Here is a 26,368-nt window from a genome sequence, read left to right as displayed (position 1 = left end):
GCATTCCTCTCGCTCAGCCTCTGGCTGTACAGTAGCTAGAAGCACAATTTATTAGGTGTTGGCAACATGCCACAAACGGTAACTAGACCAACACCTTGCTGTGCAGCTGCCGAGCCCCAGCCATTCAGCATGATGAGACTCATAGGAGAAGGCAAGGCGAGGTTTAGCTCATGCGCCTTGAGGAATACAGATGTTTGAATACAGCTCCAGTGGGATATAGGAGGTATTATAATGCACAGCACGGCTGTGTGTGGATGTGGTCCTAAAACCCTATCCAATCTTTCGTTTTCTCACACACGCACGCGCGCGCACACACACACACAATGATAACCACTTTAATTTGGCTTTTACGTAAAGCATAGCTAACACTTAAGAGCCGGCCTAAATTAGTAACATCCACAGTCTACTGGGACATCTCTGTTTTATCTGCATTTGTAGAACTCTTAATGATATGTGTATTTGAGTCGGTCTATGTGGAGAGACGTGTGTTATCAGCTATATGTATCTTGTCACTCTGTGGGTCTTGTGCTTGCTGCTGGGGTTGGTTACTGATTGACTGTCTTCCTTTTCCTCTTCCGCGCAGTTGAGAGTTGCCAAGGAGACAAGAGCCCTCCGGGCGGGTCAGCCGCGTCGAAGAGAGCCCGGACGGCTTATACCAGCGCACAACTGGTGGAACTGGAGAAGGAGTTCCACTTCAACCGTTACCTCTGCAGACCCCGCAGGGTCGAGATGGCCAACCTGCTCAACCTCACGGAGAGGCAGATTAAGATCTGGTTCCAGAACCGCAGGATGAAGTACAAAAAGGATCAGAAAGGGTGCGGCATGATGCCCTCTCCCGGGGGACAGTCCCCTCGGAGCCCCCTCGGCCCATCTCCCAGTAGTGGGGGTGGAGGATACCTCAACTCTATGCATTCTCTGGTTAACAGTGTCCCCTATGAGTCCCAGTCGCCAACGTCTTACAATAAGCCCTCTCATAATGCATACGGTATGCCCACGTCATATCCCCCTCCCTTGAACAGCTCCCTAAACAACTGCCCGCCCTCTCAGAAAAGGTATTCCGTGACTGGCCGCTCGCCCACGCCCGAGTATGACGCGCATCCTCTCCAAGGCAATGGGGGCTATGGGGCGCACTTGCAACAGGGCAGCCCTGTGTATGTTAGCGGAGGCTACATCGATTCGATGCCCAACAACGGGTCCTCCATTTTCGGCCTGACCCATCTCTCGCACCCGCCGTCCACACACATGGACTACAATGGAGCAATCACTATGGGCAATAGTCACCATCACGGACTGTGTGATCCGAACCCGACGTACACAGACCTTACGCCGCACTACTCTCAGGGAAGAATTCAGGAAGCGCCCAAACTTACGCATCTGTAGCCGGGATGCACCCCGGATCACTCCGCCCCATTGCCCTATACCTCCAGACCTATATCGCTTTGTTCCTTCTCTTCTTCAGTAGCTTCTTCCACCTTTTCTTTGTTTTAGGTTTTGTTTTTTTATATAGTTGAATGTGTGAAGTAGGATAGGAAAGTAATCACTTTGCTTAAAATATTCTGTCTATTTGCTATGGTGTCATTGTTCCACGCAGACATCTGATATGACAGGCGCGGGGCACATATGCATAGACCTATTTAATCTTTAACTTGTTTCTAAAAACAAAAATCAAACAGGGTATATGATCAAATATTATGGTATTCTTTTTAATGTGAATTTTTGTTATTTATCCGCAGTTGAATACATGTTTTTGTGTTATTGTTTTGCATTTTGTTGCACTTGTGGAAGGATCCTTATAGGAATCATGTGCAGGGTTTTTTGAGACACACACACACACACACACACACACACACACACACACACACACACAAAGGAAGGTCTGGATGCTCCAGCCTATGACCTACCCAAATTGTGTTCTGTTGGATTTTCAACATTTGATTTATTTTTGTTCTGACGTGATATGGAGTACTTTAGTATTATTTAACCACCCCGTGCTCTTTGTATGTGGGGAGAAGGTTGTTGGAATCAGACTGCTCTAGTTCTACCCCTTACCTGACGGCAGACAGACGACGGACAGACCGCAGACAGACGACTCTCAGCAGCACATAATATGTTGGTGTTATTTTTCTTCGAGGAGGTGTTTTATTTCTCTACGATTGTAAATCACGCAATCATGCAATAAGGTTGGAAGGAAGGACAGACATTATCATTTTTTGTTATTGAAAAAAAAAATATTTGAGATATTACCAAGTTTCTGTTTCAATGTCATACATTCCATCCTGCTCCAGTTCGATAAATACATAAATGATTTTCAATAAAAATGTATATTTTAACCTTCATTTCGAGGGAATTTGAACGTAGAACACAATGGCACAAACTACAATAAGGAAGAAATAATAATAATAGTAATAATAAACACCTTAATATCCCATAAATAGCCTAATTTGTGAGATAGAAAACAACTGGTAGGACTTTAGAGGGTATTCTATTTCATAAAAACAAATGTATCCCCATTATCTCATAATCTGTAATACCATTAATAATCTATAACATCATATTTAATTTGTAGTGACAATAAATCACGAAAACATTGTAGGCCTCTTGTTTTGTCTCCTCTAGCGCGTGGGCAACTCAGAAGCTCTTGCGGTGGCCTTGTTCCCGCGCCTCCTCCGCACCGGCACATCCATAATAACAAAAGCGTCACGAGGATCTTCTGCAGTATCTGTTAGGATAAAATAGGTTAAATGAGAAACCGTTAGTGGAAAAAAAGTTTGCTGATAGGCCTATATTCAATCACTACATTTTAGGTGGAACTGTTTCAAATGTATTATGGCGCTATAGGATGCATAAAATGGCCTGTTAAGATCATAATTATAGTTATTTACAAATGTAAATTATGTAAATGAGACTTAATGAAGGGGGTGTAATACAGAGCATATGAATATTTGATTTATATGCTATCTGATGCAGCTAAATAGGCCTATGTGGGTCGCGGGATTCGCTGCTCACAATAATAATTATAGAGGTTTAGAAGAAGCAAAAAGTATTCAACATAATCTCAGCTGTTAATATTGTGCAATCACGTAAAATAAGTATGACAATTATAGCTTGTGTATGTCTCTCTGAAGACTAGCTTTTGGGAATGTGTGCTTCAGTTTCCTTTGTTGTGGCACGCCCAAATTGAATTCACACATGTCTGAAAAAGAAAGCTGTCGTACATATAGAATAACACGTATTTTCTATTGAATTAATTTGACTACATTCAAGTTTAGATTTTCAAACATAATTCAATGAGCATATTGATTAATTATATAAAGCAGGTCAATAAAGACCAATAATGCATAACACGATGCAACATTCAGTACCATGCATTGTGTACTATTTCCCTACCAATAATCGAAGACACGTACTTTACTAGTAAATTGATAGTTTCCCCTCAAATGCATTTCAGGATTATCGAAAAGTTTTACAAAAGCTGTACCCGAATTTATTTCCTTTAGAACGATGACAAAATGACTGATATTATAGGGCAAGAGCTCTATGATCCTGACATATGGTTAGCAGGGGAACCTAGAACAATTGAACCATGGTCTGTCAGCAAAGACTGAGCAGCTCTGGATCCAAAACACACACACACACACACACACACACACACACACACACACACACACACACACACACACACACACACACACACACACACACACACACACACACACAGCATTGATTTGACTCATATGCAGGAAATTTTAACGCACCATAAATAAGGTTTTGGTTTGAAAAAAATGAATTGTTGTTCATTGTATTTCCATCCGTGGGAAAGGGGTCCTAAATCATTCCCCCAGAATACCCCTGTAAAAAAAGTGTGTAGGTCGGAGTAGGGTTCACAGAAAGCCGCCACCCACTCCTTGCCTTGCAGACAAAGCCTATGCGTAATTCCCAAAAGCCATCCTTCTCCTCCTCAGCAGCCCTGTCCTTTGCGTACTCTCCTCACCTCCAACAAACCCAAATGTTTGCTCCAACGAAAATATGGACGTTTTGTAAACACGTAAAAATAAATTCCAGAAATAAAAATGCAATGGAGATGTTGATTTAGCCTACTCACCGTTCACGCGCACTATCGCCCATCTGCTACATTTTCCTTGTATTTTTAATGTCTTAAAACACCCTTTAAGCGACAGAAAAGCTGTGATTGCAAACAGAAACGTGTTCTAATCTGAGTGGCCAGTGTTTCTCGCCGCTTCCTGGCTGCATTTGATCCGGGGGAGAGTTAGAAGCCTTAAATGTGTTCTGAGGGCACGGAGCTGTCAGACCTTTTAGCGAGTAAGATTGATCGCGCGCAGGCTTCCAGGATTCTTTGTTTGGTATATAAGCAATAAACTGAGCGAGGCCTACCACTTATTTTTCTCCTCTCTCCAACTCACTATTCCAGTTTCTAAAGAAAACAACATAGCTACTTCCTGGCTGTTTGACAAAAAACATCCAAAATGTGGCTTTCACAGATTGTACTGGACGGGCAAATTACCAAACACTGTGGGAGCTGCTCAGTCGATACACATGTCCTTCTACAGAATCTCCCTGCAATGTATTCGTTAAAACGACATATCCCCATGGCAGGTTTGTTTTATATTGTGCAATAGAACAAAGGGGTATTAGAAATGTGTGAGAAAAAAAGGATCAAATGTAAAGAGGATTATTTTCTCCATTCTTGCACTTGTCCACCCACCACCCACCACACCTGGCCTCAGACGCCTTCTAAAACCTCTCATATCCGGGGAAAACCCGCAAGAGAAGCAGCATAAAGACCAGACCAGATCATTTTTTAGAATATCGGTCAACCTTACTTTAGTGAACCCGGGAGTACTATGCAGAGTGACCTATGCAGAGTGACCTATGCAGAGTGACCTATGCAGAGTGACCTATGCAGAGTGACCTACGCAGAGTGACCTACGCAGAGTGACCTATGCAGAGTGACCTACGCAGAGTGACCTATGCAGAGTGACCTACGCAGAGTGACCTATGCAGAGTGACCTACGCAGAGTGACCTACGCAGAGTGACCTATGCAGAGTGACCTATGCAGAGTGACCTATGCAGAGTGACCTACGCAGAGTGACCTATGCAGAGTGACCTACGCAGAGTGGTGTAAGTGCTGTATTTTATAGAGATAGAGAACGAGTAACGGTTCCCAAAGCATTGTGGACTAAAGTGAAGCAGAACATGATTGGTATGCAGATGCACAATTTGCTGAATTTGACATTTGAAATATGTATTTATTTATTTATTTTGCATTAGGTTCGTGTCATTGTATAAAATTCGATTGCTAATATATACACCACTTGTATAGTGTGTGCGCGTGCGCGTGCGCGTGCGTGTGCGTGTGCGTGTGTGTGTGTGTGTGTGTGTGTGTGTGTGTGTGTGTGTGTGTGTGTGTGTGTGTGTGTGTGTGTGTGTGTGTGTAGGCTATTTGGGTATTTGGGTGTTATGCACAATATTTCACTTCTTCATGTGTAATGAATGTATTGCACACAAGTGGGTGACAGTAACATGGCATCGTAGTGAGCCTCAATAAGTATGACTCTAAGTTCCCAGTTGTGTGTATCAATGTATGAGCCTTGCCTATATAGCCCATAGATGCTTGTATTGAACAGAACGTCTATGAACACAGTCTATATGGTTAGCTCTACCGCTTTGGAACAAATTGGATTGTTGGGTTTTGTTTCTGTCAGGAGCTCTCAGTATTAGTTTTTGGGGTGTGTTTTCCCTGACTGAACTCTACATGAATGGCTAACTTTGCTAATGACCGCAGGCATAGCATGTAGCTAGCTATTGGCGTGATTTGCGTGATTTGCGTGGCGCGGGGCGTTCTCTATTGACATACTCAACACCAGAAAAGAAGAGTGCACGAGCAAGTGTAGCTACTTCCCTGTCACAGCGCGCAGGCGGCCATTCTAAAAACACATTTATAGCTTAGTGGAGTTGACTGGGGGGTTAAGGGACGAGACAAAGGTGTAAATAAAAACAGCCTTCCCCGCATAGACGAGGCTTTCTTCACCAGAGTTTTTAGATCAATCAAGCAGACAGTGGCTTCTTTTGATTAAACCCCAAATTGTCATTGGGCAGAAGTAATCATGTGACAGGCAGTTCGTTCCAATTTCCACCTTGTCTCCATGAATTCAATAGTTTAATAGCAGCTCGTTCACCATACGGCCGTAATCACTGAATTTGAAAAAAGTCTATCTTTCTCATTGAGCCGCGACAAATAAAAATACACGCAGCAAACTTTCCCCGGCTCGCAGTGAGCGGAGATGAATTACGAATTCGAGCGAGAGAGCGGTTTTATCAATAGTCAGCCGTCGCTTGCTGAGTGCCTGACATCTTTCCCCCCTGTCGGTGATTCATTTCAAAGTTCATCAATCAAGAGATCGACGCTTTCACACTCGACACTGATTCCTCCTCCTTTTGAGCAGACCATTCCCAGCCTCAACCCGGGAAGCCACCCGAGGCACAGCCGGCCCAGACTCAGCCCGGATGGCTGCATCCCGCTGCCCACCGCATCCCTACCCCCGGAATACCCCTGGATGCGGGAGAAGAAAGCCACCAAGAAGAATCACCTGCCGACTTCCACGGCGACAGCCATAACGAGTGGACCTGTATGCTTCTCCCCGGAAGGTGGGTGGTTTTTATGGGGTAATTTAAAGTGTCGACATTTTTATGCAGAATGCACGTTCTAAGCACCTGAAGGAGTGGTAATAGGCTAGTCATTACCAAGTTGCATATTCGGCATCAATTTCCTGTTCACAATTACGCATTGGTATCAACATATTTTTACTCTACTTCTCCTAAAAGTTTGGGAAAAGGTAAGTAATGTAAAATGATGTATTTGATTTCCACGCTGTCCTTCCTCGCCGAGCAGTGCCAGAGTTCTGATGTGTGACAGTAATGAAGAGTGATGGACTAGTGTTGCGGTGCGGGGCAGCTGGGGCATTCATTAGTATATCAGCTAGCCTACACCGGCCTGGACTACACTACCGCTTTCTCTCTCTGCTGGATTTTGAGGGGAAATTAGGTACATATGGTGCACTATAGGACTTAGTCTAATAGTGTGCATTTATTTATCAATGTCCATATTGCAATACTATTTGTGGGTAAAGGGATGCATTGGGTGCTGCTCTGAATGAGCGGCCATTTTGCTGAAGTAGCCACTGTGTGGAATAGGCTACTTACTCTCTGGTGGTTTGTGTCTATTCGGGCGTAATATGTGCATTATCAAGTAATTGTTGCTCATGTTGAAATGCTTGTTAATCGTATGGTTTATGTGCTGCTGTTTCAGACTCCCCTGAGATTCTAGAAGGTGGAGGAGGGGGAGGGGGCTCCCGGCGGCTGAGGACTGCGTACACCAACACACAGCTCCTGGAGCTGGAGAAGGAGTTCCACTTCAACAAGTATCTGTGCCGACCGAGAAGGGTGGAGATAGCCGCCCTACTGGACCTCACCGAGCGGCAGGTCAAAGTGTGGTTCCAGAACCGCCGGATGAAGCACAAGAGGCAGACCCAGTGCAAGGAGAACCACAATGGCGAAGGGAAAGGACCGAGCGCCGGGGACGGAATCCAGAGCAACGACGAGGAGGATGATGGCTCGCTGTTTGAGCAGAGCCTCAATACAGTGACCGGGGCCCTTATGGAAAGAGAGGCCTGCTCCTTTCAGCATAACTCGCTGAGTTCTTCCCAGCAGCTCCAGAATGTTGGCCCGCACAATGGCGAGGCCCAGAGTTATACAGTTTCGCCACTGAGCAGCAATGACAAAAATCTGAAACATTTTCTCAACCCTTCACCCACTGTTCCAGGCTGCGTGTCAACAATAGGCTCCGGCTCGGCAACTGGCCCGGACAATGGCGGTAGTCCCCCAGCCCTGGATGTCTCAATACACGACTTCCAAGTATTCCCCTCGGATTCTTGCCTTCACCTCTCCGATGCCGCTTCGCCCAGTTTGTCAGAATCCCTGGACAGCCCCGTGGACAATCTGGACATATCTACGGACAGCTTCTACTTTTTCTCGGAGTCACTAACTACAATCGACTTGCAACATCTGAGCTATTGAAATCAATCAAAAATAGAACAAGACTTTCAAACCGGAACATTTAATGAATTCAAACTCTGGTTTAACTATGAATTTAATTTTGGTGGTTGTTTTAGGCCTATATGATCAGCACATTTTATTTTTATTGATTAATTGATTAGTCGATTAATTCAAGGTAAGAGTCTGGACAAATATACAATTGTGGCTTGTAATTACAATAACAAATTGATTTCTCAAGATGCAATTTGTGTAAAGGTGCACAATAGTATGAATTCTGGGCATTTTATTTTTGTATAGCTTACAATTCCATGACTATTTTTGTTAGAAATAAATCTGACTTACCATAAGGAAATTGCAAGATTGTGTACAGTTATTATTTTCCAAACCGTTTTATCAAGTGTAAAGTGTCATTTGGATCAAATGTATTTTTGTCCAACAAAATATAAAGGAGGAATAACCAATCGATGAAATGTTAATTAGTTAATCCTGAATACAAATTTACTCTCGTTAATTTGCAAGTCAAAATAGTCTGATGAAAGCAGGCCAATATAGCCTGATCTCTGAGTATGAATTCTATAGTAATTCTAATAAATGGCTGGTTTATATTATATTGTAAGCATAACATTTCGTGGGATAAAAAAACCCACACAAATCTTAATCGATGAGGTTTAATAATCTCAATGCACCAATTTAGAGCCATTGAGATTGTATTATGTTAATGATCATTTCAAATTAGCGCCTTTAAAATTATTTTCACTGATATAAATAGCGGTGAAATTCGAGAATGAAGTTTATATTAGTTCAAATAATTTGTTGAATAAAAACATCAGCTTACAATTCTGAATCAGAAACTATTTAGAAAACTTTTCTGGTCCAATTTCATGTAACTCAGAGGCAATTATACAACAAACTCCATAAGCTTACCTACTACAACATATTTTAAATAAATGTCCTCTTACTTGCTCTGTTTGTAAAGTTAGTAGAATTGTAAACATGGTAGGCTAGCAATAGCATGGCTCCCTGTAGTGCGAGCTCCCAGTGCTGGGTGCATGGGAGGCAAATGCTCGAGCCATGTTTTTCGAGCTCATAAATCAAACCCCGTCATTAATAAGAATGGCATCAAAGAGACCAATTGTGATGTATAACGCACAAATATAATGTTTTTGGATGGGATTCGCAATTCGAAGCCAAAAACGCGGAAGCTTTGTAGGCTTTTGGTAATAATTCATTTTTATAGCTGTTCAAATACAGCGCGCGGGCTCTCCAAGCGTGCAGGGCAGCGGGCAGCAGAAGAATCTCACCCCTCGTGCTATAAGCAGCCTAATTCAGAACAGGCTGCTGCAGGCCTATACATTAGTATTCATTTTAAATGTTTTATATTTTCTAAAAATAGCTCTAATGCGTTTAATGATTCGGGAACAGTGTAGGCCTATGCCAAGAAATGCATTTGGTTAAATTGAGATTTTCATAAGAATAATCTATTAGGGCAAAATGGCTTTCGGCTATAAATGTGTTTTGTTCTTGCAGAAATATATTTCTCCACAGTCTTGGAGAAATGTGTGTATTACCCATTTCACTGTGCAAGTTGTATGAAATTTGGGTAGAATTATTACATTCCTGTAATAATTTCGGAATGGGCTATTTCACTCAACATGCTTATGCTTGTGGGCATACTAACCACCGGTTGCTACATAGCATGGGTCGATCATAAAACGTATCATTGCAAAGTAAAGTGCATAGCCTTATTACATTTAACTGGAGTGACGTTTAGCCAATATTTAACTTCCTAAAAACAAACTGTCAGTGGGCGCGTATAGGCTATGCACATACGCGAAGAGGAAAGCTGCTATATAAACCGAGGCTATACAACTCTGGTCCAACTTGGGCTTTCCTTTCCAAAGGCTGGTAACGAAATCATTCCGAAACAATGCGCCTTTTCTCTCCCCATTCCATGTTCCCACAAAGCGTATTCTGGAACGTCCATGGCCTGGGGAAGAGATTCAATGCTGCGCCCACGCACTAGGGACTAGGCTGTGTAGAGAGAGAGAGAGATGTAGAGAGAGAGAGATGATGAAGGGAGAAAATCGAAGAGTAAGGAAGGAGTGTGATACATTCTTGCATTTCTTAGACTTGAGTCTTGTAGTGCCAGTCCGTTGTTATTCTTAATGTAAGATAGGCCCTATCTGCATTCATATGGGTTATGCTGTAGAAGCTCAATGTGAGCTAATCCACTACCGAGGGGGAAATACTGCTGAGAAGGAAAAGAGGCTGTTGTAAGAATGACCAACACTAGGCCATACAGTCCTCTTATCAACCAGTAGGGGCGCAAACCCCTCTCCCCTCTTCTCACTCTACCCTCGTCCTCTCTCTGTCTTTGCTAATGTGTGAGTGTGATATGTGCCCGTGTGTGTCTTTCTGTGTGCAATAACAATGATCATACAGTTCCGCTTGCCTCTGATTTTGAGACATTATGTCACATGTCTTTGTGACGTTATATAAAAACACTTTGTGACTATGACGGAGCCTATATGGCTTGGGTTGAATCTGTGTGTGTGTGTGTGTGTGTGTGTGTGTGTGTGTGTGTGTGTGTGTGTGTGTGTGTGTGTGTGTGTGTGTGTGTGTGAGAGAGAGAGAGAGAGAGAGAGAGAAAGAGAGAGAGAAGCTATGTGCCCACTGCCCACAAAATGAGGTGGAAACCGAGCTGCACATCCTAACCTCGTGTCAAATGTATGACCATAATTCCCTCAGATTACACAGACCCACAAAGAATTTGAAAACAAATCTAATTTGGATAAACGCCCATATATACTAGGTAAAATACCACAGTGTGCATCACAGCAGAAATATGTGTGACCTGCTGCCACAAGCAAAGGGCAACCATTGAAGAACAACCCCCTACTTTAACTATGTGTATATTGTGACAACACTGTCCATTACCAGTAATATAACCTTTGACATCTCTCCATTCTTTTGAATCTTTTGTGAGTGAAATGTTTACTATTAATTTCTGATTGTTTGTTTCACTTCTGTTTGTTATCTATTCCACTTGCTTTGGCAATGTAAACATGTTTCCCATACCAATTAATCCGTTTGCATTCAATTGAGAGAGCTTAGCACCGGGACTGGGAGCACCGGGACTGGGCGCACCGGGACTGGGAGCACCGGGACTGGGAGCACCGGGACTGGGAGCACCGGGACTGGGAGCACCAGGACTGGGAGCACCAGGACTGGGAGCACCAGGACTGGGAGCACCAGGACTGGGAGCACCAGTCACCCTATATGTGACCCTTTCTCTGCAACAGTATATTTCATCACCATTCATTTGTCAAACGGTCTCATAACAGGATGATCAAGCAGCAGTTTCTCCTCAGGCTGTAGGAGCCGTACAACACAGACCTCCCATTATTACATCAGCTGATCACTTGATCATGAGAGGACCCTACACTGTAGACTGGCCTTTGGAGCAACACTATTAATACTGTGTCACTAGGATTCTTTGTGATGGGTCGACTCTGTGGTCTTCAAATATCGTCGTGTGGCTCAGCTAGCCTGCCTCAAAGAAATCTAAACCCTACAATGCCTCTGTCCCTCTATCAACGCAGAGATGAGGTCAAACCACGGGGAAGTCCTTGATACATAAGTGATGTATACAGACCCCGATCTAGTCAAATAACATAATGCACGTTGAATCCTTTTGAATAGGCCCACGGTTATGGTAAGTTGCAGTTGAGAGGGACGGGTGTACCAGACTCACGTCTCCATGCCAACCAGCTGATGATGTTAACACAGTCTCATCTCTCTCTCTCTCTCTCTCTCTCTCTCTCTCTCTCTCTCTCTATCTACCTCTCTCTTCATTCAGTTATATTTCCATATCCCCCCTGTTCATCTTGAAAAGCCACCTTACCTCGTGCATACTGAAGAAACAGAGTAAGTCATTTTCCTGGAGGGTCTTGGGATAGCCTGTAACTATTCTCCAGACAGCCATCCGAACTGAGCAGGCTATAGAGTGGATGCCGTATTTGCTGTTCCCCGCTCTACATGCGACCTGAGCGCTGTCCGCGGTGTCTGCCTCCGGGCTCATTGTTTGCTCCGCCAATACATTAGTGCAGAAGCACGTCACCTTGATCGACGAGCGCTCGGAATTTAAATACCCACTCAGACACCAATCTGTCACAGCTAAGGGGACAGGGCCAAGCAGCTCACTGGCTGACCCGGTCCACGTGACCACCCGCCGTTTCATTGACATCGCCCTGTGTTGCCCCCTCCCTTATCTGATAAGGCAGGGAACCGGTAAGGTGGCACGGTCACCCAGGGTGAGACAAGGAGAGATTCATCAGAAGACCGGGCCTTTTGTGGACGGTCTCAGTCCCGCTGAGACAATGCTACAATGAGCAGCTTCTTAGATTACTCTGTGATGAGCGGCGACGGCGGGTCCTGCTCAGTCAGGGCTTTCCACTCCGACCACGGAATTACTACATTCCAGTCCTGTGCAGTCACCGTGAACAACTGTGGGGCGGATGAGCGCTTCATGCCCAATAGGTCTTCCCCGGATGGCATCCCTCACCAAACGGGGTCCTACCAGACTCCTACTGGCTCTCTGGGTTTAGCCTATGGGGCCCATCCTGCCTGCGGCTCAGGCTATGGACCCCAGGGCTTCTGTGCCACCTACAACCATTACGCACTGAACCAGGAAGTGGAGTCGGCCACGGGTTTCCCCCAATGCGCCCCATTAATGTACTCCGGCAACATTTCCTCGTCCATGGTACCGCAGCATCGCCAAGGTTACGGGGGAGCGCCCCTGGGTCAGCTCCAGTACGCTCACGCCACCTATGGTGGCGGGCACGAGCAGGCGAACCTGCCTCCTTTCTCTGGGTGTTCAAACCCGCTGTCACCCCTGCACGCGGCCCACCTTGACTCGTGCTGCTCGCCCCTGTCCTCCGAGAGCGCCTCCAACGCACAGACCTTCGATTGGATGAAAGTGAAGAGGAACCCGCCCAAGACAGGTGGGTGCCGTACCATGCATAAGTTGACAGATGAATGCACCTCTCATAAACCCAAATGTAGAGTGTGAGTCGATTGGCCGTCTGTTATTATTGGAACAGGTGTAGTCAAGACAGATTTTGGAGGAAGTAATCCAAGTGCATAGTGGAGGATGAGGGTTTGGCCATTGCAGTTTCAAATAGATATGATTTCACAATGATGCGCTGACACAACACCACAATGTCATGGCAACCATTCTGACGCCACGTAGATCGTATCCAAATTACGCATGATGAGTGACATTATGGAACGCTTCTTACATGCAACAACATGACATTCAGTTCTGTGGTATTCAGCTATCAAGTTGGCCAAACTCTCCTTTAGGACGTGTTTTGAAGTGTTGGGCCATATGTAATTACCAGTTGTAAGCCTGAGTTGTAGGCCTGGTAAGCTATAGGTATGGTGTCTGGTTTGTCTTGGGTGTGAAATCTGGAATGCATGGAACATTTTTGGGTGTTGGAGAAAGTAGACATCTAAGCAGGCATCTAATACCCACGCATGACGCGTGTATTTGACTGTGAAAAAGATGATGAACTGTTTGCCTTTCGTAAAATATTGAATACAAAGTAACGAAACATTCCACTGATGTCATCATAAGTGATTTGAGCATGCATGAAAGGTTGAATGCGTGAAAATTAATATGTCACAAAGTAATTGTGGCAATGTTTACATTGTTGTGCATTTGAACATATACATTTGAACTACTTTTAGTTATGTTAACTTCTGGCGATCAAAAAGGTGCATTTAAACCATTGTGCGTAAAAATGACAGTACCTGTCCAAACATGTGTACATGGCACACGATTTCTAAGGATCAACTTCCTTGGTCTTTATTTAGTCCTGATCTCCAGGTAGCCCTCATGTTCTCCCTTCATTCCTCTACAGGCAGATCAGGGGAGTATGGCTATGGGGGGCAGTCCAACACCGTCCGGACCAACTTCACCACCAAACAACTCACCGAGCTTGAGAAGGAGTTCCACTTCAACAAGTATTTGACCCGCGCGCGGCGCGTGGAGATCGCGGCAGCGCTTCAGTTGAACGAGACTCAGGTCAAAATCTGGTTCCAGAACCGCAGGATGAAACAGAAGAAGCGCGAGAAGGAATGCCTGCTGCCCACCAATGCCGCAGTGTCAGACCCGAGGGATAGCTGCCCGGAAAAAGCAGGCGGATCTGAGAGGTCCCTCTCCGCTCCCTCCACCCCGTCTCCAGCCTCTTCAACGGTGTCCTCTGAGGTTGACCCATACTCCTCCAGCTAAAGAACCCTTGCCGTGTGGCAACGGTCAACATATAGTAAATATAATATACAAGTCCTAACTCGGATAGGTTAAATTAATTTGAACAAGGTAAATATTAAAATGTATGCACTACTTGGTGGATTTTGAGACATTGAGATTGGGCTATTGTCCTGGCTACGTGGTTCATCTATGGTGTGTTGTAATTTGTGGTTTAAACAGGGTAACATATCTGACCAGTTTATGGAGTTGTGAGTTCAAATCTGTCAGATTTCTATTCCAATTGTACATTCATGTGTAGAGTAATCATAGAGCACATGGGATACTTTCCCAAGTCAAATGCTGCAGAGTGTACCATTGCCCCACAACGAGCTGGATTTATAGCCTACACAAGCTGCACAACGAAACAAATACCTCATGTGTGCCAGATTGATTCATTAGACAGTGCAGCACTACTTTGACAGACTGTTTGCACTAGGAGTTGTGTTTTACGTCAATCAGCCAGGAGAACTCTTACGTGTGGAATCACTGTTGGCACATTCTTAGAATACCTCCCGAATCATTTTCAAACCTGTGTTTCCGGCCTGTGTTTGTACTATCCTAGTGTCGCGAGTGTCAATCTGAATGTATTGTGTGAGGTTTGCATGATACGCCAAGCTTTCGTGTAGCCTATACTTGATTGGACACTGAGTTTTATCAGTTTGGAGACCTATGATGACTTATGTCTTATAAGGCTTGTCTGTTACTATTTATTCGAGCAGAGCACATGTAAAGGGTTTTTCAGCGCGATGTTTACGGGTCAAAATATGTGTATTAAAGTGCTTTTGCCTCTACGACATTTTCTGGATGTATGTTTATTGTGGCTAAAATGATGATCATAGGCCTTTTTTCTCGCCATGCATTACCAAGCATTCAAATTCGGATCTCTCATCAAAATGGAACAGAGCCCATTTCTGTCAAAGGACACCCATGGAAAGTGGAAGACATGACCCCTATCCCCCTAGATGCTACTACAATAGTGTTATTCTTATATGATAGCATTGCAAGTGTAGCTGTATACAGGCCTCTGAGAATGACCCGACTATAATAATCGACTACAATACAATAACTTAAGGTTTCTCATGTCCAAAGTCCAACGTCATTATCTCTCCAGCATAGGGCTTTACGTGTTCCAGTTTACACGCTCTCAGTGCATGCAGCCGTGCGCACTCCCGTCCCATGGGTTAAAGCATTATTGGCATAATAAAGGCATGTTTTTCCACGGAGGTGATGAGAGCGCAGACGTCAGTGGCATTCGCGATGACAACCTTATCGAGCTGCTGGCTTATTGAAGGGACAGAAAAAGGTCATTGATTAAAACATCGAGAGGAGGATATTGACAAGGATGAGCCTGTCATTTCCGGTGTGTCTGTCAGGCTCCTCAAGGTACCAGATATGTGTGGCATCTCCCCCTGACGGCATAAGGCTGGGAAAGGATCCGTCAGAAAGGATGCTGCAGATCAACGGATGAATATGGGCAGTGACTTGGCTGCGGGAGTACACAAGGTACAGGTACAAATATTGCAATGTGCCAGAAGACGTGTTAAGTACCAACCGTGTGCGATGGGAGTCATGCGCTTTCGGATCCCCTGTCCACATTGAGAAGGACAAATAGAGGACAGATGTAGGCTTATGTCCATTGATTTATTAGATAGATGTAGGCTTATGTCCAATAAATACAGAGACATGTCAATATGTTAATGCGTTACTTGTAAGGTGTCATACGGGAAGATGCGTGTCTGTCATAATGACTGGAGAGTATAAAGTCAGCAATGAAGTCAGGAGCACACACACACACACACACACACACACACACACACACACACACACACACACACACACACACACACACACACACACACACACACACACACACACACACACACACACACACTGTTTCAACAACAAAGGACTGCGGTAGGACTACTTGTGCTTCATCTCCCATAAGCGATGTTGAATCAAACAATCATACAAATACAGCGGGCCTGTATATTTTCAAATGTTAACTGGGTTTAGTGTGTATTATTTGGATACATGTGGGCTGGTACTTACACCTTTATTGTTCCTCATTTCAATAGAGGAAAATAAATATATGAAAATAAACCTAAACAGTATGTCAATTCACCTTCCTCACCACTCTCACACCGAACACACCCACAGTTCCATTAACCACTTTTTCTTTTATATTTTATATTTGGATTGCAACCATGAGTATTTGGTTAGTTGCTGTTAGAAAGTGGCAAAGCCAAATATTGGTATGAATTGGATGAGTTTCAAGCTGCCACAAAACAGTAAGTTTACACACTGGTCTAAAACGACAGATTTGTCTTTAAAGAACTGTTACTTATTCTGAACACTTCACGTTACGTTTTTCAGGCAAAACATGTCTGCTAGCTGCCATACATTCTCTTTCTTTTAATGTTGTAATTCCTCGTGTGCAGGGTGCGAGTCGATCCTACCATAAAAGGAAGAACTCGAGGTTGAAATCGAGTCATGATTAATGACCGACGTTCACCTTTACCTTGGATCCACCTGAGAGAGCTGCTATTGTGGCTAGGCCTCGCCAGGCTGCAGGGACCGGTAGCTCGAGCTCCCAGGAGATTGCGGAAACCGATTGGACTAGCAACGTAAGTGATGCTGATGTTTTATTTCCGTGGAGAGTTTGGGAAACGTTAAGTTATTTCTAATGATAGACAAATCTCCTTATTGGTTTGAAATAATAGGACCATCTGATCAGTTTTGGACAAAAAAATAAGGATTGTTTGATTAGACATTGACATCTTGTTGTCCCATTTTACTTTTTTGTGAGGGTAAAATCCTAAAAGACACCGTCATTCCTGAATACTAGGGGTCTTTCTGTATAAATAGTCATACATATAAACAACGATGTTCATCAGGGATTTGGTATTTGTGTTGGTTGATATACCAGGCCAGTCATGTTTGTCGGTCGTCTAGCCACTTTCAAACATAGGCCTGCCTACCAGTTGTTTTAGGCCCTAGGCTGTATACACAGTTTAAATATATATGTTATTTAGATATACATATAGGCTACTTCCGTATACACAATTCTCCTTAAATTTGACATACAATGGTCCGTATGTGATCAGAAGTTCCCAATAGTCAGTTAATTAACTTGACGTTTTCTCTACTCAAAATCTGACCCGCTAACATGACATTTGTTTTCACTGAACATTGTGAATAGCCTATTTGAATGTTACATTACGATAACATGTTACACCAATGTCGAGCCTGTAGCATATCCAAAATCAGCTCATTTTTCACATGATTTAAAATACAATTATTTTCCTTGCTTCAAATATTTTATTTGAAATAATATAAATATGCAAGATCATTTTCAGTAAAGTCAATTGATCACAATGTATTCATTTTAAGAGATCATTTTCTATAATATTTAATTCCACAAATCTGTCCGATATTCTTTTAAAATAAACCTAGGTCCTTGTTTTGGTTTCATTTCTCCAAAATGACCGTTGGTATTATATTTTCTGTTTGCCATGAGGATAGAGAGCTGGCGTCTCTATATCGTTTGCGTCATCGTGCAGGGTCGTGCTTATGAAATCATTAATGAGATTACTTGTGTAGACTTGTTAAAAGCACAGGGAATTAACGACACGTATTAACACAGGCCTATTGGAAAATACAGGTATGTGATTGTTAAGCATGTCCACCTAATTGTGCCAGAGTATATAGGCGTGTATTAGTCCACAAACACGGTTTTATTTATTTACTTGTAGTTTAACAATTTGAATCTCAAAATAAATTACATTTATACTATAATGTTCGAGTTTTATCCAAAATAAATGGCCAAAACAGAAAATATAATTTCCAATACTATTTCAAATAAAACGTTGTTCTTGCAACATTCATTCGATAATCTTAATGCTTCAAAATTGGTCCATGGTTAAATTGTAAATGTATTTTCATGCAATAATATTACAATATTAGGACGACCAATCAGATATTACTATGGTTTGAGTTTCACTACTATAGTCAACGTAGGCTATCTTTAGCAACTGCTCTACAGCAGTTCTATGATGCATGCTATTATCCATATCTATGTCAGTTTATGATATATAGACTAGGTCTGTATGCAATTGAATTCAAAATACAGAATATTTACCAAAATAACCCAGCCGTAGGCTATAGGCTACCAACATGTGTCGTTTTTGCCTGGAGTTTCATATCCGTCTGTCTATATGAGGCCTATCCGATATTCTCATCTTTCTTTCTTTAGCCTACACGAGGCCATTGGAACCACTGTACGTTCCCCCACACTAGCAGTAACACCGTCTGAACTCTGGGTACCAGGGCGACGAACACCGTATGAACTCTGGGTACCAGGGCGACGAACACCGTATGAACTCTGTGTACCAGGGCGACGAGGATTGAATTAAAAACACAAAGTAAAGAAAACTCGGGGTCATTCGGCGGTCACCGTCTCTCTCCGAAGCCGTTTGTCACAGCAACCCCGAACCCAAACATCAGTTTAAAGACCACACTGGGCAAACAACAAGTCACAGTCTAGCTACAAAGCAATACTCCTCGGTTTTAGCAGGACACATCTCTGTTGTAGGTATAATTCACGTTTTAACAAGTATGACTTCAGAATCAAGGTATGTTAGAAGAACCCTTTCACTGACTCCGGCCGGTGGATTCTGCTCACGTGGCGTGTTCTGGTGTAAGCCTGGTTGATGGCACCGTTAGGCTCGCGGATAAACAGTGGTCGATGATAGATGTCTGACGTAAACAATTACGGCCTTGTGACGGGGGAATAGATGTTTAAAACTTTTGACATAAAGAGGTGCCGTAGATTATGAAATGGAATAAATATTTCATCGTGTATCCTGGATTTGGACCAGTTTGTGCAAAACAACTTGAGCATTGGAGGATGTAATGTAACACTTTATTATCCAAATGTAAAAACGCTTTTTGAGTGCTCACATGAACTTTTCAAGTGAAATCTAAATATGTCGGGCCTATTTCTATTTGTCTTGATATATTCTAGGGGGGAGGCCTAATGTTATAATTTTTATCGTTTCCAAACCAACCGTTTTTTTTCCGGGGGTAAAAGTACCATAGTCCAATTATATTAACTTTCAACAAGTGGTTTTAACTGATTTAACTGAATCGAAAAGGTATTAGCACATTTGCCATAACAACTTCGTTTGTTTATTTTTTAGATTATCTTTTGTAAAATAGATTCATTGAATGCTTTAGACCAAAACTAATTATTTGAGGAAGCGTCTAATATAATATCGTAATTTCCGTTTTTTTCTCTTTCAACTGGATCGTTAAGATCATAGTAATGGTAGGCTAATGTCTCTAGAAACGATTTCTTGTAATTTGTTTTTGTAACCATTAGACCAATACATAAACTAATGTTATAATATGCAATTCCGATATAGGCCCTACAATTTGTGGGTTGCAATCTCCGCTTTTCAATTTTATTGAAAGAAGTTAATGCTTAACATTATGGAAACAAAAAAGATGGCACAAACCACTACATTTTCAATAACATGTAAAACTGATGGTTATATTATCTGCAAAATTCACTTGATAAAAACATAACTAAATAATCTTAAGAGAAAACAAATATTACTGTGCGTGATAAAGTTCTCAACTCACTCCGACATTTTGAGATGAGTCTGATTGATGCAACTCTGAAATGCATTGTTAGCAACAAAAATAAATATCTATTCTTTCAACGGTTTACTTCAGTTTTTAACTTTGTTTGATTCTTCGTTTTCCCAGCAAGCCTTGGTTTCTGGACTTCTGTTGTGTTTATCGATGTCGTCTGCGCAAGAGTGATTGAGGGAGGCTGGCGTGGACATTCGGGCTGGCGCGCACACTCTTTCAACAATTTGTTCAACTTAATGCGTTCCATTTATAAACTATAACCCTCTCAGAAGTTTGAAAAGTTATTTATCATTAATCTGTCCATTTAGTGTTCTATTCTTCAGACTTTTCTCTATCAAAGGAAGACTCCTTTGGGGAGTAAACAGCACAGAGCCAGTTTCCTCCCCAAAACGTTTCTTTCTCAACATGAATCAATGTTGTGAAATGGATAGTGTCTCCAAGGGATATGCCATAAACAGTTTGGGGTTTTGCATTAGTGCTCAATGACAAGAATAGCACGAGGTGATGTTTGAACATGCTAAACAGATCTGAGACATCCACCATTGAAATTCTCTCTCTCTCTCGCTATGTGTGTGTGTGAGTCTGTCTGTCTGTATGTGTTTGTGGAGCTATTTCACCTTGTATACATTGACCTATAGGCCTATGTTATGAAGAAATCATCAAACAACACTTTGTGTTTCTGTGTTCAGGTATGCCAGACGTCTGTCCTCACCGCCGCTCCCTTCTTTAGGCAGAGAGCCGAAGAAGAGTCATCAGATGATGATAAGGAACGAGTGATAAAGGGATGATATGACGTCATCAGCAGCCATCACAGTATGAAAGGGACAGGACAGCTGAAGGTACACAGGTATTCACACGCAAATACGCACACAAATATGCACACACACACACACACACTCGCACACTCGCACACATACACACGCACGCACACAAATACACACACACACACACACACACTGAACAGATTTCACAGTACAAGTAAAATCCCACAGCAATAGGCCCTTGGGCCCTTGTTGATCAGTCTATCACATCGCTGTGGAGGAATTTTGGTATAAGGTTCTTACTGTAGAATGCAGTGTTTGGTTTTCACCAGACACAATGGGACCCATGTCTTCCAAAAAGTTGACTCAAGTTTGTCAAAAGCACCTGGAAGTACCTGGATGATCATCAAGACTCTTGGAAGAATGTTCTATCGACAGATGACTCAAAAGTATAACTTATTGGACAACATCGGTCCCATTACGGCTGGTGAAAACCAAACACTGCATTCCACAGTAAGAACCTTATGGTGGTAGTGTGATGGTTTGGGGATGCTTTCCTGCCTCAGGACCTGGAGGACTTGCCTTGATATAATGAACCATGAATTTTGCTCTGTATCAGAAACTTCTACAAGAGAATGTCAGGCCATCCATCTGCCAGCTGAAAGGAAAAGGGAAAGGGGGAGACCTAGTCAGCTGTACAACTGAATGCATTCAACTGAAATGTGTCTTCTGCATTTAACCCAACCCCTCTGAATCAGAGAGATGTGGGGGGCTGCCATAATCAGTGTGTTAACTGCCATGCTCAGGGGCAGAACGACAGATTTTTACCTTGTCAGCTCTGGAGCTGAAGTGGAGCTGGGTCATGCAGCAAGACAATGATCCAAAACACACAATAAAGTCCACAGGAAAATGGCTAAAAAGCAACAAATGTGAAGTTTTGGAATGGCCTAGTCCAGACCTAATCCCCACTGAAATGTTGTGGCAGGACTTGAAGCGAATAGTTCATGTTGAAAACCCACAAATGTCGAGAACGTTAGAAATGGGGCAAATACATATTCACAGCACTGTATATATACACAGACTCACACTCTTGAAGGCACGCAGGTAGACAAACACACACACACACACACACACACACACACACACACACACACACACACACACACACACACACACACACACACACACACACACACACACACACACACACACACACACACACACACACAGGTGCACCCACATCCCACATGATGCAATGACATACGTCCAGATCCTGAAAGTCAAACAGACAGACATACAGACAGACAGACATACAGACAGACAGATGTACAGACAGATGTACAGACAGACAGATGTACAGACAGACAGATGTACAGACAGGCTGACAGACAGACAGACAGACAGACAGACAGACAGACAGGCTGACAGACAGACAGACAGACAGACAGACAGACAGACAGACAGACAGGCTGACAGACAGACAGACAGGCAGACAGACAGACAGGCAGACAGACAGACAGGCTGACAGACAGGCTGACAGACAGGCTGACAGACAGGCTGACAGACAGGCTGACAGACAGGCTGACAGACAGGCTGACAGACAGGCTGACAGACAGGCTGACAGACAGGCTGACAGACAGGCTGACAGACAGACAGAACTCATCAGGGTACTCTGGTTATTGGCACGTCGGTAGCCATTGACCCCTCCCCTCTGAGTGGCAGACAAAATGAATTCCAACATCGACAGATGTGGGTCTCCGGGTGCCGATGGAGGGATTGAGCCGATGGAGGGATTGACAGTATGATCGAGAAAAAAATAAAGAGAGAACGGTGATGAGAGAGAAAGAGTGTGAGAGATGACATTATGTCTCTCTGATGTTGCTTGTAGAATGTGTGATGTAGCGTTAGGCTGGAAATGCAGTTTTAAAAAAAGAAGACACTCTACTTATCTCTAGACCAGTTACATCTGCTGCTTCACACAAGGTATAGTGTTGTACATTTACGTTTTTGGTTGGAGTATTCTCAGATTTCCTGCTTATTCCCCCGATTCTGAAAATCTTCCAACCAGGATTTCTGGAAAACCAGGACATTCTGGGAAAGTTAGCAGCATTTTACAACCCTACGTGGACAGGTTTTGTATTGAACCTTTATTTAACCAGGCAAGTCAGTTAAGAACAAATTCTTATTTAAAATGACGGCCTACACCGGCCAAACCAGGACAACACTGAGCCAATTGTGCACTGCCCTATGGGACTCCCAATCATGGCCAGTTGTGATACAGCCTGGATTCAAACCAGGGTGTCTGTAGTGACGCCTCTAGCACTGAGATGCAGTGCCTTAAACCGCTGGGCCACTCGGGAGCTCGGTTAACTAGGTCAGGTTAAGTCATTGAAGAGTGTCTATAATGAACAATTGAAAATACAGGAATTATATCCACCTAAACATGTCAAACGATAAAGCAATGAAAAGAGAGTGAATGGTACTGTTTATTGCTCCCAAGGGTGAACTTTAGCTCAATAAACATCAGTTTCATGGGCCCATCAAGTAGTGAGCAGCCAATCACTTTCTTATTTTTATTGGATTAGAAGCAAGTCTCACCTGTAGTTACATGGTAATAATGAGGCTATTACCGGCCTAGTCTCTCAGTTTAAAGATCCTCTCCTCAGCAATCTGCAGGCCTCCTGATGAAGGCATGTGGGATGGAGACAACAGAGAGTGGAGGGATGGAGGGAACAGAGAGAGGAGGGATGGAGGGAACAGAGAGAGGAGGGATGGAGACAACAGAGAGTGGAGGGATGGAGGGAACAGAGAGAGGAGGGATGGAGACAACAGAGAGAGGAGGGATGGAGACAACAGAGAGAGGAGGGATGGAGGGAACAGAGAGAGAAGGGATGGAGGGAACAGAGAGAGGAGGGATGGAGGGAACAGAGAGAGGAGGGATGGAGACAACAGAGAGAGGAGGGATGGAGACAACAGAGAGAGGAGGGATGGAGGGAACAGAGAGTGGAGGGATGGAGGGAACAGAGAGAGGAGGGATGGAGGGAACAGAGAGAGCAGGGATGGAGGGAACAGAGAGAGGAGGGATGGAGGGAACAGAGAGAGGAGGGATGGAGGGAACAGAGAGAGGAGGGATGGAGGGAACAGAGAGAGGAGGGATGGAGGGAACAGAGAGAGGAGGGATGGAGGGAACAGAGAGAGGAGGGATGGAGAGAACAGAGAGAAGAGGGATGGAAGGAACAGAGAGAGGAGGGATGGAGAGAGAACAGAGAGAGGAGGGATGGAGACAACAGAGAGAGGAGGGATGGAGGGAACAGAGAGAGGAAGGATGGAGGGAACAGAGAGAGGAGGGATGGAGGAAACAGAGAGAGGAGAGATGGAGAGAGAACAGAGAGAGGAGGGATGGAGGGAACAGAGAGAGGAGGGATGGAGAGAGAACAGAGAGAGGAGAGATGGAGAGAGAACAGAGAGAGGAGGGATGGAGGAAACAGAGAGAGGAGAGATGGAGAGAGAACAGAGAGAGGAGGGATGGAGGGAACAGAGAGAGTTGGGATGGAGAGAGAACAGAGAGAGGAGGGATGGAGGGAACAGAGAGAGGAGGGATGGAGGAAACAGAGAGAGGAGAGATGGAGAGAGAACAGAGAAAGGAGGGATGGAGGGAACAGAGAGAGGAGGGATGGAGAGAGAACAGAGAGAGGAGGGATGGAGGGAACAGAGAGAGGAGGGATGGAGAGAGAACAGAGAGAGGAGGGATGGAGAGAGAATAGAGAGAGGAGGGATGGAGGAAACAGAGAGAGGAGGGATGGAGAGAGAACAGAGAGAGGAGGGATGGAGAGAGAACAGAGAGAGGAGGGATGGAGGGAACAGAGAGTGGAGGGATGGAGGGAACAGAGAGAGGAGGGATGGAGACAACAGAGAGAGGAGGGATGGAGGGAACAGAGAGAGGAGGGATGGAGGGAACAGAGAGAGGAGGGATGGAGAGAGAACAGAGAGAGGAGGGATGGAGGAATGGAGAGAACAGAGAGTGGAGAGATAGCGAGAACAGAGAGAGGAGGGATGGAGGAATGGAGAGAACAGAGAGAGTGGAGAGATAGCGAGAACAGAGAGAGAAGGGGTGGAGAGAGAACAGAGAGAGGAGGGATGGAGAGAACAGAGAGAGGAGGGATGGAGGGAACAGAGAGAGGAGGGATGGAGGAAACAGAGAGAGAGATGGAGAGAGAACAGAGAGAGGAGGGATGGAGGGAACAGAGAGAGGAGGGATGGAGAGAGAACAGAGAGAGGAGGGATGGAGGGAACAGAGAGAGGAGGGATGGAGAGAGAATAGAGAGAGGAGGGATGGAGGAAACAGAGAGAGGAGGGATGGAGAGAGAACAGAGAGAGGAGGGATGGAGAGAGAACAGAGAGAGGAGGGATGGAGACAACAGAGAGAGGAGGGATGGAGAGAGAACAGAGAGAGGAGGGATGGAGAGAGAACAGAGAGAGGAGGGATGGAGGGAACAGAGAGAGGAGGGATGGAGGGAACAGAGAGAGGAGGGATGGAGAGAGAACAGAGAGAGGAGGGATGGAGGAATGGAGAGAACAGAGAGTGGAGAGATAGCGAGAACAGAGAGAGAAGGGGTGGAGGGAAGAGAGAACAAAGAGATGAGGGCTTGAGGGAGCAGAGAGTGGAAGGGCATGTGATGAGGTTTCTCTGGTTTAGACCTGAAATGACTGATGGAAGACCAGCACATCTGTAAGGGAGAGGAAGACTGGGGGGAGAGGGGAGAGGGACACGGTGATCTGTAAAATAATGAGAAAGGCTGAGAGGGTAATTGAATCAGAAGGAGTGGAGCGAGAAAATGCATTAAAATGAAATGCATTTAGAGATATTGCAAGGAATTTTATTTTAAACAGAGAGTGAAAGAAAGAGAGTGAGAGAGAAAGACACTGGAAGAGATAAAGAGAGGGAATTGGAAGAAAGAAAGAGAGCATGAGATGGAGACCGCAGCAGAGAAAACAATTTAGGAAGAGAGTGAGAGCGCAAGGGAGAGGGAGGAGAAGGAATCCCAGGGTAGAGACAGAGTAGTCCATCCATCACCTAAGTCTCGACCTCACTGTGACCCCAGCCTGGTAGCCAATAAGACGCTCCCATCCCCAGTACCCCCCTCGCCACACACACATAAACACAGAGAGAGAGCGAGAGAGAGAGCGAGAGAGAGAGCGAGAGAGAGAGCGAGAGAGAGAGAGAGAGAGAGAGAGAGAGAGAGAGAGAGAGAGAGAGGGGATCGGGTATCGTTTGACGCAGAGGGGAGTCTGGATGCTCCCTTTGTGTCGCCCATCAGCGCCTCCCAGAATGCTTTGTTTTACTTGACTAATGTGAGTACCAACACCTGACAGACAGTCTACTCCTCCACACACACACACAGATGGGCAAGCCCATCCCCCTCTCTCACCAGACAGGAATGGTCAGTGTACGGAATCACGGTGTTGGAAGCTCCAGATGGAACACGCCAGAATCCTCCCCAGGATTTCCAGCAGGCTTTGTTGTAATCACATATAAACCATGGATTAGACAATGTTGTCATAAAT

General features: G+C 44.3%; 3 protein-coding genes and 2 long non-coding RNA genes across 10 annotated transcripts in view; 4 read left to right on the top strand and 1 right to left on the bottom strand.

The window, feature by feature from the left end:
• The window catches only part of LOC115175443 (homeobox protein Hox-A3a-like), a 35,870-nt gene extending 33,627 nt beyond the window's left edge, over positions 1-2,243 (top strand). For all 5 annotated transcript variants that reach the window (XM_029734671.1, XM_029734672.1, XM_029734674.1 and 2 more), the window contains one exon: positions 584-2,243. In XM_029734671.1, the coding sequence (XP_029590531.1) occupies positions 584-1,380 (797 nt within the window). In that variant the 3' untranslated portion in view covers positions 1,381-2,243. The remainder of the gene's footprint in view (positions 1-583) is intronic.
• On the bottom strand, positions 2,111-4,408 carry LOC115175449 (uncharacterized). Its single transcript, XR_003872038.1, has 2 exons — positions 4,103-4,408; positions 2,111-2,719 (listed from the first exon to the last, which is right to left on the bottom strand). It is a non-coding gene; the product is annotated as an uncharacterized LOC115175449 (long non-coding RNA).
• On the top strand, positions 4,404-8,432 carry LOC115175444 (homeobox protein Hox-A2a). 2 transcript variants are annotated; one of them, XM_029734678.1, is made up of 3 exons: positions 4,404-5,140; positions 6,466-6,667; positions 7,329-8,432. In XM_029734678.1, the coding sequence occupies exons 2-3, from the start codon at positions 6,577-6,579 to the stop codon at positions 8,093-8,095; spliced, it is 858 nt and encodes a 285-aa protein (XP_029590538.1). In that variant the 5' UTR covers positions 4,404-5,140; positions 6,466-6,576; the 3' UTR covers positions 8,096-8,432. The 2 variants fall into 2 exon arrangements, with proteins under 2 accessions (XP_029590538.1, XP_029590537.1); XM_029734677.1 differs by lacking the exon at positions 4,404-5,140 and having other exon boundaries at positions 5,423-6,667.
• A 3,889-nt stretch (positions 8,433-12,321) lies between these two features.
• Positions 12,322-15,179, top strand: hoxa1a (homeobox A1a). The gene is made up of 2 exons (XM_029734679.1): positions 12,322-13,077; positions 13,999-15,179. The coding sequence occupies exons 1-2, from the start codon at positions 12,462-12,464 to the stop codon at positions 14,367-14,369; spliced, it is 987 nt and encodes a 328-aa protein (XP_029590539.1). The 5' UTR covers positions 12,322-12,461; the 3' UTR covers positions 14,370-15,179.
• A 1,757-nt stretch (positions 15,180-16,936) lies between these two features.
• Positions 16,937-26,368, top strand: part of LOC115175441 (uncharacterized) — a 40,532-nt gene continuing 31,100 nt past the window's right edge. Inside the window, exons 1-2 of the long non-coding RNA XR_003872036.1 lie at positions 16,937-17,011; positions 20,732-20,881. This is a non-coding gene — a long non-coding RNA (uncharacterized LOC115175441). The remainder of the gene's footprint in view (positions 17,012-20,731; positions 20,882-26,368) is intronic.

Source organism: Salmo trutta, chromosome 36, assembly GCF_901001165.1.
Source record: "Salmo trutta chromosome 36, fSalTru1.1, whole genome shotgun sequence".
NCBI lineage: Eukaryota > Metazoa > Chordata > Actinopteri > Salmoniformes > Salmonidae > Salmo > Salmo trutta.
Note: the sequence above shows the minus strand (reverse complement) of the source record. Positions and strands in the feature narration are given on the sequence as shown.